This window comes from Pholcus phalangioides, unplaced genomic scaffold (assembly GCF_987345545.1).
Source record: "Pholcus phalangioides strain wild (caught in Gottingen) unplaced genomic scaffold, Ppha-v1.0 ptg000010l_1, whole genome shotgun sequence".
NCBI classification, from domain to species: domain Eukaryota; kingdom Metazoa; phylum Arthropoda; class Arachnida; order Araneae; family Pholcidae; genus Pholcus; species Pholcus phalangioides.
The window spans coordinates 19,121,145-19,138,346 of NW_028301603.1; the positions used below are offsets into that span (position 1 = coordinate 19,121,145).

The following is a 17,202-nucleotide window of genomic DNA, read 5'->3' on the forward strand; positions in this document are numbered from 1 at the left end:
CACTATTACTTCCCTGCTGATGGCATGGATGCGATACCTGGTTAGATGCTTACATTGCAGAAGAACTGTCGTGGTAGAGGCTCACATTGTGTGGATCCCTATATTAGAGGTGTTGTGGTGAGCAAATCATCGCTGCAGTAAATTTTTTCATGATAATACTAGGACTATGTTCGCTACTTAGAATCAGAAGGCAGATTTGGCAGCAGGTACTGGTGGGATGTTAAGTGATGATGATGATGATGATGACAACCGCTAGAGTTGGAGAAACCTCGAATCAGTCGCCCGAAAATATAAACTTGATGGACTGGATGGAGACTTTGTTCGGACTTTTGTTCATTCGTAAGCTAGTTCGTGATTATTTTTGATCGCTTAGTTTGTTCATCTTTTAATCATGTTGGGGGGAGGATGGAAAAAAGAATACCATGTCCTACGTTCGATTTCTATATATTATTGGTTAAACACTACTAAGTGATTGCATTAGAACCAGCTCCGCTCAGAAGAATTACGGTATCGATACCATGCACCACAAAAGGCCTTCTGTGTTACTCTTTGCGCTATCGTGCCATTACTCTGGTAACATGAAGTAAATGGAGAAGCAGAGCTGGTGACCGTCTTGCATTAAGTACCCCTCCTTCACCCCCCCCCCCCCCGTCTTCACTACCTATCGGCTCTTCATTTGATCAGTACTACCACCCTGCGTAGTCACCGTTTCGCGAGGCTCTAGTAGCATTTAACGGGTGGAGCTAATGCTGTACTATGTTGCCAGGCGGTTTAGCAGTTGCTTGTTCTCGTATTGGTGTTCAATGGAGGTTCGATTTATGATGACCAGATTTAAAACAAGACGAAATATCCGGTCGATTCTCGCCAAATATATTGTCAAATTTTTTCTATTTTTGATCACTATGATCAGTAATGTGGGGACCAAATAACATAATATGATGTTCTCCCGGGACAGGTCCTTCCATTCGTGACGTCTGGTCACTCTGTCCTAGCCTAAACCCATCGATTTATTGTTCGAGTCTCCCCCCCCCCCCCGTATCTAATAGTCTCCATAGTTACCCGACCACTTTAGGAAGAATCTCGGCTGCATTATTTCCTCTGGAGAATCGTACGGAAGCAGGAATTCGACCCTGAAACACTTTAGTTCGTTCTTATTAGGATTAACTAAAAGGGGTAACCTAAAATATTTGCGACGTAGATAATTATCAGGATAATGTTGGATATAATTTCTGTTTTTCATAATTAATTGTGCATTTATCATCGAACGTCTCCATCTTGGTTTTGTCGATTTTGTATAAAAAAATTTTTTCCAGAAATTGCCAGTTTGTTCTTTTTGGATTCATGCGTCAGCAGTTGCCATCGCGGCCGGCGAAGTTGGCGACGGCGAGTTTCCAGAAGCCGCTGAAGAAGATTCAGTGAACTGCATTAGGTTCAGCGATACTTGCTGGCTGTATGCTGGTCTCTGGCTTCCCGCTGGGCTGGGTATACCTGAAATTAGACATAGGTACCCCCTTCAACGCAACATGAAACAATAGACGGAAGCGATGGTTATCATCAAAATATCGAAGTGTATACAGAGTGGTCAGGAAATCCACCGACAAACTTCTAGAGGTGATCATACACGTGAAGGCAAATCACTTTTGCGATGCGACCTCGGGTCGAAACACAATTATTTAGTCGGAAACGACCATGGCAACGGGGGGAACCCCCCCCCCCTCCACTCCCAACAAGGCAACAATTTCTTCATGCAATAGATCACCGTAGGGCACCTGCGGCATGGTAAGCGTGCTCCCCGGACCTGAATCCGCTGGACCACTTCTCATAGGACTGGACGACCTGAAATCATTAGTCTACAACACGTCACCAGTGGACTCAGCGAAGATCTTGTTGCTTCTGATAAGATTCACTCCACACTAGGCTTCTGCGAGCGGGTGCGCCATTCCATCATTCACCGATGTCAGTTTTGCGACAGTGTCCTCGGACGCCGCTTTGAACAGCTAGTGTGAGTGTTCGCATAACCTGTGTTGACATCGATATGTTTCATTTTCCTCTGATATCCGCGACCAGTAACTGTTTCTATTCTTACCAAGTTGTTTTCCGATTGAATAAATGTATTCCGACCCAAGGTTCCATTGCAAAAGTTATTCGTCTTGACGTATATGATCACCCCTAGAACTAGAAGTTCGTCGGTGGAGTTTCGGGGGGGGGGGGGACCTGTAGATACACATATCAGATGAAAACGAAACCACAGAATGAAATGACATACGTAATTTCCACAGGAGTCATTCAGGTATTACGTCAACATCGAGGGGGGAAGGGGGTTTCGGATTTGCTGACTTTTGGTGACAAGGGGGTAGGGGGGGGGGTTTGAAGATTGCTTACGTCATCAACCACCACTTTTCGAAGATACGAAATATTCTAAGCTGTTGACGAAATTTTGCTGACAGGGGCGGCGGGATCAGTGTTTTGTTGACTTTTGCTGACAAGGGGGGAGGGGGTCAAAAATGGCTGAAAATCTGCTTACGTAATACTTGAATGGCCCCAAAGCTACCCAAGTACTTGTCCCACAGTGGGACAAGTGCCCGTAGCAGTCCTTTGACTGAGATCAGAACCAGTTTCGAACATTTTCCATGACTCCGCTGCCGAGAAAAAACGGCAACCCTTCAATGGCTTTTTCAGCGGACAAAAAAAAAAGAAAGTCACGTGGCGATATATGCGGGCTATACGGTGGGTGTTCAAACACTTTCCACCAAAACTTCGTCAATGTGTTCCGTGTAAGGCCGCGCAGATAGTGGGGCGACCAAGAGTTAAGGGAGTGTATAATAGGGACTAGCGACGAAAACAATTGTATTGTTTTGCTATGCACACAGCGCACATATGAGAAGAGAGGCGAAGAACAGGAAGAGGCCACTCACACAACGAGGTGTGTGACTTGAACAAACCTGTTTGTTTTCACCTCGATCTGTTGAATTACGCTATCCGCTGATTGGTTTTCCACTTTTCATTTCCTTCCTCTCTTTTGAAGAGAGATCATCATCATCACACCCTTACATTTCACAACCCTCCCCCAGTCATTTTCTCTATCCTCCTCCACCCCTATACTTTTTTTTCCTCCCAGTCGTAATTCTTGTAAATCGTACCTCTTCTCTGCACCTCTGCACTATGAGCGTAGCCTAAGAGCAACCGCATGTGGTCGCGCCTTGTCATACCTGTGCCATTTGCGTGCAGCAATCAAAGCCAAACGGCTTGGCCTGCTTTCCTCTGGAGAGGTTCTGCTGCATACCAACTAGCGGCCGCATACATGACTGCAACTTACACAGAACACGTTGGCGAGGTTGGCGATGGACAGTGTTGGAACACCCACGAAAACTAATTCCGACTTCGGCAAAAGGACTTCTACGAACACTGGTCCCACTGTGGGACAAGTACTTGTGTAGCTTTGGGTTACGTTTCCGAAAAACTGTCAGTGTGTGTGTGAGAGAGAGAGAGAGAGATACACCCCCTTACCATTGCTCGTCGTCGACGGTCTGCCACCCGTTGTTGACTGTTGGTTGCCATGTGGTGAGGTCGACGAAACTCCTGCTGTCGGGCTAACCGAGGTCAAGGGCTGAACTGGCGGCTCGGTTTCGACACCAGGGTTGATATGCTGTATATCAGCCGGAACGCTCCCTCCTCCGTTCTGCCGAGGAAGCGAGTCTTCTCTGTTGTCCGAGTGATTGAGCATCAGCATCGGAATGGTCTCCTCACGGTTGTTTCCTTCAACGATAAACAAACAAAGAACATACGTCACTTTACTCATGGGTGCACAATCTCCAGCACGCGGACCACATGCAGCCCTCCAAGGGGCTTCATTCGGCCCGCGAAAGTTATTCCGGTAGAAAAGTATCGATATACACAACATGATAAATATCTAGGCTGACCATATTTTTTTTTTCTCATTTTTTTTTCTCTGCCAAAACAAAATTGTAAGCGAGCCATTTACAAGTTATTGTATGTGTAAGTGATTGTAATTTTAACAGTTGTAAAGTAGACATCATAGCCGAAAAGTGTCAAAGGCAACTGCCAGTTACAGCCTAAAGCATTGTCAAAGTTGCCATTTACGGCTTAAAACAACGGTAAATTTCATGAAAAAAAGGACGATCAAAATAACGGAAACATTCCGTAAAATCCGGGTCATACGGGCATTCTTTGTATACGAGTTTTTGACCCGCGCGAGTAGCAGAAATACCGCATATCTGGCCCGTACACTGAAAAGGTTGCGCGCATCCCTACTATACAGGGTGTCCTGTAAGTGCTAATGCGGTCTTTATCTCATCAACCGTCCGTCTTAGAGGTACAGTTTTAATTTTAAAAAATGCTCAAAAAGCGTTCAAAAATTGCCCTGCACCACTTCTAAGAATGAAAATACAGTGTGTAACAAAATAAAAAATATATATAAATTTTTATACGCTCGCCTTGTCCTCTAGCTTCCAATTAAAAACAAAATATCTAGGCTTGTTAATGCTAAAATAAGAGGCTTTTAAAGAAGGCGAGATATCTCGTCAATGCCACTTGAATGATTAGAATGCGTTTGAAGGTTAGTCACTCAAAATTTTTCTAGGAGACATTGCCCGTGTCGACCCCCCCCCTCCTCTAGAAATCTCTAACCACAACTGTGACTCACCGCTCCCAAAGGTAGGTCCTGCGAACATGCCCATAACCATCTATAACAGAAGGCCTTTGCGTCAAGCTCGTGACGTCACTGAAGAAGGTCATCTCACTTCCAGCCATTGAATATAGCAGGGCGACGCATGCGCGATCTTTGCCCCTTTTTTTATAGTAAATCCAATTGCTATAGGTGAGATGGCCTTCATTGACGTCACGAGCTTCGCGCGGAGATGGTGTTGACACGCCGCGTACGCCACTGAGCCCCCTTCCCCCCGATGGTCTCGTGTGCAATAAAATAATAAAATAAATATTACGAATGCGAATCGTTCTGTTACGATTTCGTTAAATCAAACAAATCTAATGATGTTAGACGCAGCGCCATCTCAGTTACAAGATTTGGGAATAAACAAAAATGAAACAAAATCAGAATAAAAATCAATTTTGAATGCATTTCTTCAACTAAAGTAGCCAATATAACATTTCAAAGCTAAAATATTGCTTTTTATAGAGTATATGATTGTGCCACTAATCAATTTATTTTTTTGTGAGGTATTTTATATCTTAATATAGTTGAAAAACATAATTTGTAACCACGCCGGTATAATGTCTACATTGTTTAATGTCGTAGTGCAATCTACGAGATTTATTTTCGAAAGTAAGTGTAATCTGATGGAGTAGAAGAATGTTAAAGTATTACGTCATCATCGATGGGGGTGGAGGGTTGGTTTCCGATTTGATGACAAGAGGGAGAGGGGTTTTGATAATGTTTACGTCATCAACCACCCTTTATGAAAATATGAAATATTTTTAATGGCATCTTATCCGATGCACCAAAAACGAGAAAACCTTTCGATAGTTTATGGGCACTTAAAATAACATCCCCCCCCCCCCCATCTATTGATAAGTGCCCTACACAGCCACTTTGGTGATCCTCTAAATGTTTCGCGGATCCAAGTACTCTGGAAATGTGTACGGGCCGCTTAAGTGTCTGGAACTGTGCCACGCATCACTTAAATAATCTGAGAATGTGCCGCGGGTAATTCGAGTGATGTGCAACCGCACTGGAGGGGCCACTTAAGTGCTCTAAAACTACGTCACTCAAGGGATCTCTAAATGTGTTCTGGAACCGTGTCCTGGGTCATTTAAGTGATTTGAAAATATGCCACGGGCTGCTTAAATGTCCTGGAATTGTGCCACGGGACACTTAAGCGATCTGTGAATGTGCCGCTTAGTTCATTTTTACAAAATTAGGGTTGAAGGAGGCAGGCCGCATCAGATAACCCTCAGGGCCATATTTGGTCCAAGGGCCTTTATGCGATTTATCATTATATGGCTTACAGAGTGGCTCGCAATAAATTCTGAGTTCATAGCCTTCAGATGGCATTGAAATTAACAGAAATTGATTACAGTAACATATAAAGGTATTTTCATCCGAAATTTCAATTAAAAAAAAAAAATTTTTTTGCATTAAAAAAATAAATTTTTGATCGTCGGAGGGGGGCACGAGAGCCCCCTCCCCCTCGTGTACGTTTCTGATCCCCCAATATGCGTTAGGATTCAGAGGCGCAGAACTGATGACGGAATTTTGCTGGCAATTTGGGGAGGGGTCAGCGTTTTGCTGAAGGGGGGGGGGTCAAAAATGGCTAAAAATTTGTTTACGTAATACTTGAACGGCCCCAAACAAGGCCGAGGCTGACAGGGCTCTAGTCCTGAGCCCGGGAAAATTCTCATAATTTTTTGCGTTTTCACGCGATACATGAACTATAGAAAGGACTCGTGAGAAGTCTGACCAGGGGGCCCGCGAAAAATCCCAGCCTAAGGGCCCTACTCCCGGATGTGGGGGCCATGCCCTCTAACCCCTGAAAAAACTGTTGACAATGTAAATCAGTATATTGATATTGTATTATAGTAGTGAGAATATTTTACACTGGTGTAAGAAATTAAGAGAATTTGCAGACTTGGTCGATTATCTCTAGAACTACTGTACCGATTTTAATGAAATTTGATATGTACATACATTGATACAATACAAAACAAATAACCATTCAATAATTGTAATACACACGCATGATCGTGTGTAACACTCGTTGGAGTCGGAAGGTATGAAACAGCGGTTGCAGAATAAACATTTTTTGTTTATTCTGCAACCGTTATCGTCCATTAAAATGAACTCAGGGCCAACTGCACCCCTGAAAAGGCGAACATGGGGCTCCAAGACCTCATCCCTATACCTCACACCAGTCACAGTGCCTCTTTCAAAGACATGGAGAGGTGTGCTGCCATCCAACATGATGCCTGCCCAGACCATTAAACTTATTCCGCTATAATAGTCGATTTCGTGGACATTGGAGGGTAGGTAGCGGGTCCCTGGTTCTCTCCATATGAACGTACGGTGAGAATCGGTGCTTAGGCTGAACCGGGACTCATCAGTGAAGATAACGGTCGCCCATTGATCCATACTCCAATCTCTATGCTCTCTGCACCATGATAAACGCCTGTCTGTGGAAGTGAGCGGGACGCAAACAGCAGGTCTTCTTGCAAACAACCCTCTCTCATGAAGTCTTTTGGAAACAGTCACCCTTGATACACGGGTTCCTGTGGCTGCATACAAGTCACGAGAGAGCTGAGAAGCTGTAGCACTCCTGTTACGCCTCGCTATAATCGACAAATGGCGATCTTCTCTGGCCGTCGTGGCTCTTGGACGACCTTGCCTAGACTTTCTCTCGATGGATCCGGTATCCTGGAACTGTTTCCATAAGTCACACACAACGCTGGGCGTTACATTGAACTCTCTACAAATCTGGACTTGAGATTGGCCTGCTTCTAGCCTCCCCACAATTCGCCACCTCATTCCATCATCTAAACGTTGGTGGTTACTCATTTTTACTGTTACAATTTGAAATTAACCGATTGCTGCAAAATAACACCAAGAAATTCGCCGAGGTGTGCTAGCGAACGAAATGCGTGTGAACTTACGCGCGCTTATAAAGCCTGTTTTTCTACTGGCTCCGCCTACACACACGTGTACGCTTACGTATTTGACGTACAAGATTTGCATTTTTGTCTAAAAGCAGTGGTTTTACATTCAGTTCAGTTCTTTTCATGAAATTCGATAAAATATGCAAATAAAATATGCAGCCCGTACGGAGCAGCATCGAACAGGGGAGTCTTAAAGACTCGGTGCCCTGAGAAAATATATTCACCTCAGTCAGTAGCTAATTCTAATTCTTTGAAATTTCTCTAGATAGTATTTAATTCTACGGTCTGCAACCATTCAGGTATTGCGGGTCTTAAAGAAAAAAATTCGGGTAAGCTGGTGCCATAGATACGGTTGCAAGTTTTGACGTGAATACGTTCTTTGTGACTTAAATCACGTGGTAGGTACTGACAATGAAATAAGTATCTTCGGATTTGTCTTTGGAAAATAGCCAACAGACGTTGCCAACAGACAATACCATTGTCTTTCGTTTGCATTGCGAACTCCTCGAGATACAACGTAAAACTATTTCGTTACGAATACGGGGCGGAGTCAGTTTTTATTCAAAGTTTGATAACAGAAGGAGAGACAGTGTTTGCTTTCCCTCGCTTTAGGATATTACAAGAATATGTGTACAGTTTTAGCAATAGAAGGAACTGGGGGAGGGGGTCGAAAATGGCTGAAAATCCGCTTACGTAATACTTGAATGGCCCCTAATGCGGATCAGGGAAAAATTTTAAAAGCCACTCAAAAGGCTAAGTTGTATAAAGGAACACTTTTGAGCGAGTTAGAGATACGTTAAATAGCTGTAAATGAGTATTGAAAAAACACCAGAGGAAAATGTTTTTACAGGCCTATTTAATCTATTTTTGCTTTGCGTTAGAAATCTGTGTGCAATAGAGATCCTGGAAACCCCGGGCTGGCCCATCCGCCATATTTGCGCAAAGTGTGACGTCCGAACTATCGTTATAGCCAATGGCTGAGGCAACTGGAATATCGGACAGATTCATCGTCCTCCATCTTAGCGCAGCAAAACCAGTTTCTTGCTCAACTTGACGTCTAATCGTTGAAAAAAATTGACAAGGGAACAGCGATTGGCTGAATCGGTAATACTGACGTCACACTTTGCACAAAGATAGCGGACAAGTCAGACGGGGTTACCAGACCCTATAATACCCTGTTCCTCATGCCGGTTTTTTTTTTTTTTCTCTTTGAATAATCAGACGTCACTTTGAATAGAAGAGTGGTTTTGCCGCTCTAAGATGGAAGACGATGTCTGCTCGGTATATATAGGCATCTTAGTCTGCGCTATAGCAGACTGATTTTTCCTCAATTGTTTTTTTCAGCTATGCATCCACACTGATGCATTTTTTCTGCGACAGTGCGCTTTCAACTGTCGCACGTCAAGTCAAGCGCAGCAACTGGGGCGAGGGGAGCAGTTGGTGTCTGTTGCCTCGGGTGCTGGACTAATGGGGAGGGGGGGGCGCATCAAATTCACCCTTTAACTGCTCTTCCTACATTATACATCATCACCAAAATGATTGCTTGCTCCAGCTGAAAAAGTATCTAATTGCGGACCTGTTCACACATGCGACCCACTCTTCTTCGCGGGCAAAAGAATAAAATAATAATAAATAAACTGAAGTTCTCCATATATGAATGGAAAAATGTAATAATAAGTAGGAACTTTACCTCATAGCGGGTGGCATCACTTTTCAGACACGATAGAATAAATAAAAATCTATCACTTTTTTGCGATTAATCGCAATAATTACATCGAATAGGAGAGAGATTCTTTTTCCCCTCAAGAAGATGTATAGTTCGTTTTAAGAAGATTTGGATCTTAAAGATGGACAAGATTTCGATGAGACGAGAAAAGAACAGCAATTACCATGTAATGATCACGTGACGGACCATCGTCAATCATGTTTTGATTAATGGATGGACGTGATCGCGAAATGACAGGTTCTTCTTAAATTAGGTTCCTTGTACGGAAATAGCCGATTTATAAGTGATATAAATGAATGATGAGATAGCAATTGGCGAATTTCTTTGTAATTACAGAGAAATTACTCTCTAAAAATAGCTTTCCCAGGTGATGAAAAAATTTCTGATTATATAATTTTGTGTAAATACGCAGGCTGTCCCAAATTATTTGCACAGCAAATATCGGCGCAACCGTTGTTTTTAGAAACGCACTTTCAATTACAATAAATTTTCAAATGACGTGCAATTACTTAAAAACACAAAGTTTTTGTGGGGGATCGTATACATAAAAATTCCGAAATTAGCTTTCTAAACAGTCCCCGTGCGCTGGAAATTTCAAGTATTGAAATGTAGATCCCATTCTGAAAACTCATTTGCGAAAAATATATATTTTTTAAAATGGAATATTTATCGAGATACTAAATATAAAATCGCTATGTTTTGGCAATTTATCACTGTGTTGGAGAATTTATATTGGCTGAAATGTTGCCATTTTGAGGCACTATACAAATATAATAAACTAAACTCTTTTGTTTTTTTATTCACAATAAATAGCTATTTCATTTCTTCACAGTTATTTTGGCAATAACAGAATTTTCGAAAGTTTGAATTTGATTTACGTTTCGCAGTTTGTGAACCACAACCTCAATCATTGGCGATATACGCTGAAAAGGGAAATATCTCCGTTAATGTTGCATTTAAAAATATGCAATTTTTTTGTAAATGAGTTTGACTTTCAGAAAAGAAGAGGAAGAGGCAGAAATTCAGGAATTTTCAGGACTAAGAGAGAAAGAGAGATAAAAAATCAGGAAAGAGGACGAAGAGGCAGAGAAAAATTCAGAAAAGAAGACGGGGGGGGGGGCAGAACAAAATTCAGGAAAAAGGAAGAGGAGACAGAGAAAAATTCAGAAAAAAAGACAAGGATGCAGAGAAAAATTCAGGAAAGAGGACGAGGAGGCAGAAAAAATTTCAGAAAAGTGGAGGAAGGAAACAGAAGTTCAGGGAAAAAAGTAACGGGGACAAAAATTTAGAAGAGAGTAAACATTTCTGAAATTCAGAGAAGATCAGATATTTTTACAAGTGACGGGTGGGGTTGAAAATGGGGAAAAAGAGCATGTATGCAGAAATTTATACAAAAAAAAATGTGCAAGAATTCAGAAAAAAGGCAAGAGTGCAGGAAGTCAGGAAAAGGAAAGTGTGAAGGAATTCAGAAAAAAGGCAAGTGTGAAGGAATTCAGAAAAAAGGCAAGTGTGAAGGAATTCAGAAAAAAGGCAAGCGCAAAAAAGAATATTGGGCCCTTAAATTAGAAAATAATGTGAAGTTTGGGTTTTACGGGGCCCGGTGCGCCCGCCGTTAAATCCGCCTCTGTGTGAAGGAATTCAGAAAAAAGCAGGAAGGCGCAAAAAGAGCAGGAATGTCAGAAAAGGGGGGTATTTTGGTATCAACATTTTATGATTAAACTCCTTTTCCATTACTACATTCATGAACTTTCCCCGCTCTACCTTATCTCTCCGACTTTCAGTTGCAGCATGTTGCTTTGAATAAGCTAACTTATTCCGTGTCCATCTTGTACATTTGAAAACAAAACTTCAAGGGTATTAATATTCGTGCACCGATCAGAGAGAAACCACTCAATTTCACTAATTTCATCCAATATTTCTCGAACACTCCGTGAATTTGTGAAAGCATTGTCTTTTATCACAACGCTCATTCAAGCGCCGTTGCCGCTCTAATTCGACATCAAAGGAGAACTTCTAAAAGCTATGTGTCTGTGTATATAAATATATAAACACATATGTATAAAACTGGGGAAGAAACTTGACAGATAAGACCCACAAATAAAAAAGAAGTTAAATAAAAATATAAAAAAGAATGCCAATTTCCGCGTAAAGACCTTTTTTCCCACCGATTTTCCGCTCACCATTTACTTTTTTTTACCGTTCTTTCCTCCCTCCCCTTCCGTCTTTTTATTATATTCGCGGAGTTCGCCCCGCCAATGTCTGCTAAGTAAATCGCTTTTAAGAGAGCTTTTTTTTCTTTTGAGTGGCAACAATGAGAAGCGCCGTTGCTAGGTAACGGCCCAACACATTGTCCCCCGCATCTCTCTCGCTCCCAACCTTTCCGTAATATATTATGTGTCGTCTGACAAAGCCGCTGTTGCCACCGGAAGTGGAGAAGATTTCGTTATATTGTGGCGGGGAAGGAAGGACAAAAAAAAAAAATACGTGGATGAAAAATTCCGAATAGCATTGATCTTTAGAGAAGCTCGGTTTATACAAACACACACACACGCGGCTTTTTCTTTTGAAAATGAAAATAGGAGCGAATAAATTATAATTGACTGAATAAAAAGGCGGAAAATATTTCCGAAGTCACCTTTTTTGAAGTCACTGATTCTTCATCATAACTTTTATATTCATATTATTTATTAATCATTAGGAATTTCTGAAAATTTAATTAATCATTTTATGAGAGGGGTATAATTTACTTGATTTTCATCTTGAAGAAGTCGCGATAGCCCTCCATTTTTAATATTTATAGTGCATTCAACCTCGGCTATTGCCAGGGCCGCAACTACATGCTTGGTCACCCGGGGCAAGCGCGCATTTTGGCGCCCCTTGTAATGTTAAAGGAGAGGTTTCATAATGCAATTTGTGCCCGAGGCACGAAACCCGCCCGCTCCCCCTAGTTGTGGCCCTGGTTATAGCGTCAATAAACAGAAATCTCACGATTCTCATGGAGAATATTGAACCTCATCAATGAAAATCAGGTTCTCACCAAGCAGTGAAATCGGTGAAACTACTAGGTGTTCTAGTGAGTCTTCAGACTTGGACTTCCACTAGGCCCCCGTCGTTAGTAGTCGCTTGACCTCAAATCTGACGTGAAAATTGTCTTTTTTTTTTCTTCTCTGAATGATGTCAGTCAGAAATTATTAGTCGGCATTATTTACCAATAATACAAATTGGTTTATATATTATGGCATCACTTGTGAACTGAAGTTATAATAACACAAAACTAGTTCGGTGATACCTCGGTTTACGAATTTTTCGGCTAACGAAGATTTTCTGCGTGATTTTTCTGCCTTGGCAAACGAACATTTTCGTTGATGTGTGTGTGTGCGCGCTGATACAAAATAATCACATTCGTGAGCTGAATTTTAGCACCAACCATCATCAGAGTTACTGTCACTCGAGCCCTATTAACTTATGTCCACCTCGGATTTTTTATTTCCAGATGCACCTATACTTCTCTTTCTGAAATTCTTTGAACATTTCATGTAAAATGAAAGATTAAACACATGGAAAATGCATTGAAAAAAAAAATTAGCCCATGTTTTAAGATTACGCGTTCTTTCAGTGCAAGACTCTTATTATCGAGCTGAACAGTCTGGACACATTCTAGGAACTTGACTTTTCGAGCTGCATGTTTCAGACACAGAAATGAGCTGACCAAATCACGAATAGATGAAGGCACCTCATGGGCGGTATTACGGGGGGGGGGCAATTGACCTCCTCCATCGAAGGTGAAATCGAGTGATCTAATGCATATATGTATAGATGAATTGACATCAGCATCATCGTGCCCCCCCCCCCCGCCAGCAATAACGACCGTGACCCCCTCCAGACTTCCAAGTCTATCTCCGCCTATGGGGCACCTACGGACATACTGGAAAATGGAAAGATCTTCAGTATCTCTTATCTTAATAATAATAATAATAATTTATTGGAAAAAAAAAAAAGAGAAGAGAAAAATACAATATATATACACATACATACAATATTCTACTCAAGGGATCGCTTTATCCGTCCAGAGTATGCAAACATAAATACTTCTGTAGCGACAAACACTTTCATATTCTTCCTGTAGATTCTTATTTCTCCAATTTTGAAGCTGTTTATTTCAGTCTTCAGTCAATTTGTGTCTTTTTTATAGTATTACTTGATGTTTTTAAAAAAACAAAAAAACTTATCTTCAAATTTTGGGCCGTTTCTGGAGCGAATTTAACGATTCTTTTATGGAAACCTTTCTTTCAAACCGAGTACAACTCAGGTCTATCACCATCTATGGGCGATTTACTACCTTAGTGCGTTGTGCCGGAAGTGTAACTGTGTGTGTGTACCTAACAGTCTGAGTGCGTATTTAGGTGTTGTGTTTGTTTTTCAGTGACGCCATCTATATTTCAGAAGTAAAGTGAGTGATGTGTTCTGATTGAATTACATTTGTGCTGTTTGTAGGTCTGTTGCTCTCTGTGGCGAGAATTTTTTTAAAGGGGGAGATATCGGCTCGCATTCGCGCCTTGAAATTGAGAACCACAGAAAACCAACTTCAGCCGACCACCACTGTGGCGATGGTGGGGTTCGGACCCGAGTCCGTCATTAGGACCACTCGACGACCACCACAGCGGCTTTTATGGAAACCTATAGAAAATCACGTTTCGGCTAACGAAGGTGATTCCGAAACGAATCATCTTCGCTAGTCAAGGTATCACTGAACTTCTGTTGTGGAGCGTCTACGTATGGCACGGCGTCATGATGTTGGGGTTTGGTTCACTGAGTGAGGATTCCATCACCACCTGATATTCGATCCCACCTCCCAAAGTCGAAGTAATTGCACATGACAGTTTTTTTACGTTTTCAAGATGGACGTGAGGACTATTTTTATCACGGCAATTTTCAGACTTGTTATGGCTTAAAAAGAAAAAAAAGGTTTTGATTGGGCGATTTTTTTTTAGGCGACAACTTGGGATACATCGATCCATTGTCAGGGGTTTGGATTCTGATCCATCTAGGACCCTCAACACTAACCTGAGGTGAGGTCATGTTGTTTGTCCTATGACCACCTGAATTCAAAATTTAAGACCTGAAAGAGCGAAATATAAGGATTTCTAGCTAAACAATGTAAAAGAAAGTGTACGTGTATTGATTACCTGCTCTTGGTCCTCCAAGAAAGTCCTTCGGGATGTTTTGCTTGAGTGCGTTGATCCTCCTGGCAGCGGCAGGCGGTTGACCATCTTGCCTCATGGGCACGTGGCTCCTGATCTGCTCGACGGGCAAGACCCGGCGACGCTTCTTAGGCAGCTTGGCCCGGGCCTGCGTGTGCGAATAGAACATGGCGAAGTTCGACACGATCACCGGCACTGGCAAGGAGATCGTCAGCACGCCCGCGAGCGCGCACAGGGCGCCAACGAACATGCCGGCGTAGGTCTTCGGTACCATGTCCCCGTACCCCACGGTGGTCATCGTGACCAGTGCCCACCACAGTCCGAGGGGAATGCTGTTGAAGTCGTTCGTAGGGTTGTACTGGATCCGCTCGGCGTAATAGACCAGCGAGGCAAAGATCACGATACCCAGTACCAGGAAGAACACCAGTAGGATCAGTTCACCAGCGCTGGCCTTGAATGTCTGAATCAGGATCTTGAGTCCCGCCGAATGCCTGGTCAGTTTGAACAACCTCATGATCCTGATTATACTGAAGAACTCCAGGATGTCCGCGTTCTCCAGGTGGGACGCGAACCTCTGCAGAGCTAGGTCTATGTAGAAAGACAGGGTCGCCGTGAAATCGATGAGGTTTACGGCCCCGCAGATGAAGTCCCTCTTCCTGGGGCTGGTGATGAAGCGAACGGTTATCTCGAAAGTGAACCAGGCGTTGCACACACACTCTATGTAGAAGAAGACGTCGTGAGGGTACGTGTGAGTCTTGTCCAAGGTCCACGCACTGGTCACGTTGGTGAAGTTTGCGCCGTTGTTGCCAGGCGGGGAAGTGTGGACAGTGATGTTGCGTATGACTGGCACTCTCATGTTTGGATGTGTCTTTAAGCAGAAGGATAGGATGGATACGCAGATGAAGAACACGGACACTACCCCAATGACCTAGAATCGAGACAAAGAAACACAATACGCACTCATTACAACGTAAGTAAATGACCGTGCCAATTATAACCAAAAATTTGTCAAAGGTATGACAAAAGAAAGTGTAGGTGGCAATTATAATCAGAAAAACTGTCCCTACCACTAGACCCGAACACGGTCCGCGGTCTAAGAATAAGGGGACGTTAAGCAGTGGGATAGAGCATGCGCTGGGACAACTTTCCAGCATCATTCCGTCCAATAATTTCAACAGGCAATTACAGCGTGACTCCAAGAACTGAATTCAGGGGGAACTAAATCTTATGAAAAAAATGTCTGTTAAAAACCAGAGATGCAAAATTCAAAGGCATGATACAGAACACTGGTAAGAAGTTACCCGCATATGACTTTTGTTAATTGAGATAATTACAGTCATAATTACCATCATATAATTTGTGAGTTGTGGAACTAAAATTTCAATCTCTGATTTTTGTAAAGAGGGAATGAAAACTCAAAAACCTCGTTTGAAAATACGGAAAATTTTACTTAAGAAAAAAATCCGTGCGGCCAAAATTATGGATATGTCCCGTAAAATACGGGCCATATTGTCCCACTATACATAACAGTTTCCGTCCAGCGAACAGCAAAAACAGTACTACTACTACTAAACCAGACATGCACCTTGTCCATATTCCTCTGCGGAACTTCTAACGAATTAGTACATGTTGGAATGTGTGTGTGTCTGTATAGTGAACATTCCATGAAGTCTGTTTCTTTCTAATGCTTGTTATGTGCAGTGCTGCCATCTGCAATCAATTTTTTAAACTAAGAGGGTTTTTTTTTTTTTTTTTTTTCAACTCACAGTTAGTGACAGCAGAAATATTGCTGGTCTGGCCCGCGGATTGGAAAGGTTCTGGGAGGACACCCCAGCCGTATGTACAGGGTATTTCACGAAGCACCCCTGACTTTGAAAATAAATAACTCGGAAACGGTGATATAGGTAGAAGCACGAAACCAGTGTTATGCATATTAAAAAAAACCGTACGAAAATCTAATACAGAAACCTCATAATTTTAGTTACAAATTGCGTCGATAGATGGCGCCACACAGGTGCCATTACAGATTCCTATAAAGACAGCTCAGACACCGAAGATTTCGCCGTTGAAACGTGACCGCTATTTGCGTATAGTGAAAGAAATTCCGGAAGTGATGTATTCCATGTACAAGAACGTGTGTTTATTGTACCACCGATTAAATCACACTGCCACAAGGTAGAAGTTTCCAAACGCGATTTCAAGTCACGAAGACCCAGATGGGAAAACAATTCGTGAGCTATTCAAAAAACGTCAACAGACAGTCAACGTGGCCAATGCGTTAGTCGGAAATGTGGGTCTATCCAGAGGATATTCCAAGGCTGTTCTGAATCGATCTCAACTCGAGCTACAAACTGCAGTGAGAACCGGAGTCGAGCGTCATAATCGCGTGGAAGCAACCGCCGCACAAGCGAACGTTTGTACGGATAATATCGGAGGATATTCCGCATGATCTTATGCACAATTGAATGTGACCTATCCAACGCCTGTACCTGACACTAGTGCCACCACGAGAATTTGAAACTCTTACACCTGAAGCGAAACCTCCTGTATTGCGTGTATAGAAACGGGTTTTCTTCCTCTTCAACAACGAACAGCCAACGATCCTGCGGTTTCAAATTTCATTATCATACTCCGCTCCGAAGGTTTTAA

At 42.4% G+C, this 17,202-nt stretch overlaps 1 protein-coding gene across 1 annotated transcript in view; it reads right to left on the minus strand.

The window, feature by feature from the left end:
* Window positions 1–1,204: 1,204 nt before the first annotated feature.
* The window catches only part of LOC149081053 (potassium voltage-gated channel protein Shaw-like), a 28,512-nt gene continuing 12,514 nt past the window's right edge, over window positions 1,205–17,202 (minus strand). Inside the window, exons 4-6 of the mRNA XM_089237818.1 lie at window positions 14,539–15,481; window positions 3,508–3,756; window positions 1,205–1,488 (exon numbers count right to left, since the gene is read on the minus strand). Of these exons, the coding sequence (XP_089093944.1) occupies window positions 1,340–1,488; window positions 3,508–3,756; window positions 14,539–15,481 (1,341 nt within the window). The 3' untranslated portion in view covers window positions 1,205–1,339. The remainder of the gene's footprint in view (window positions 1,489–3,507; window positions 3,757–14,538; window positions 15,482–17,202) is intronic.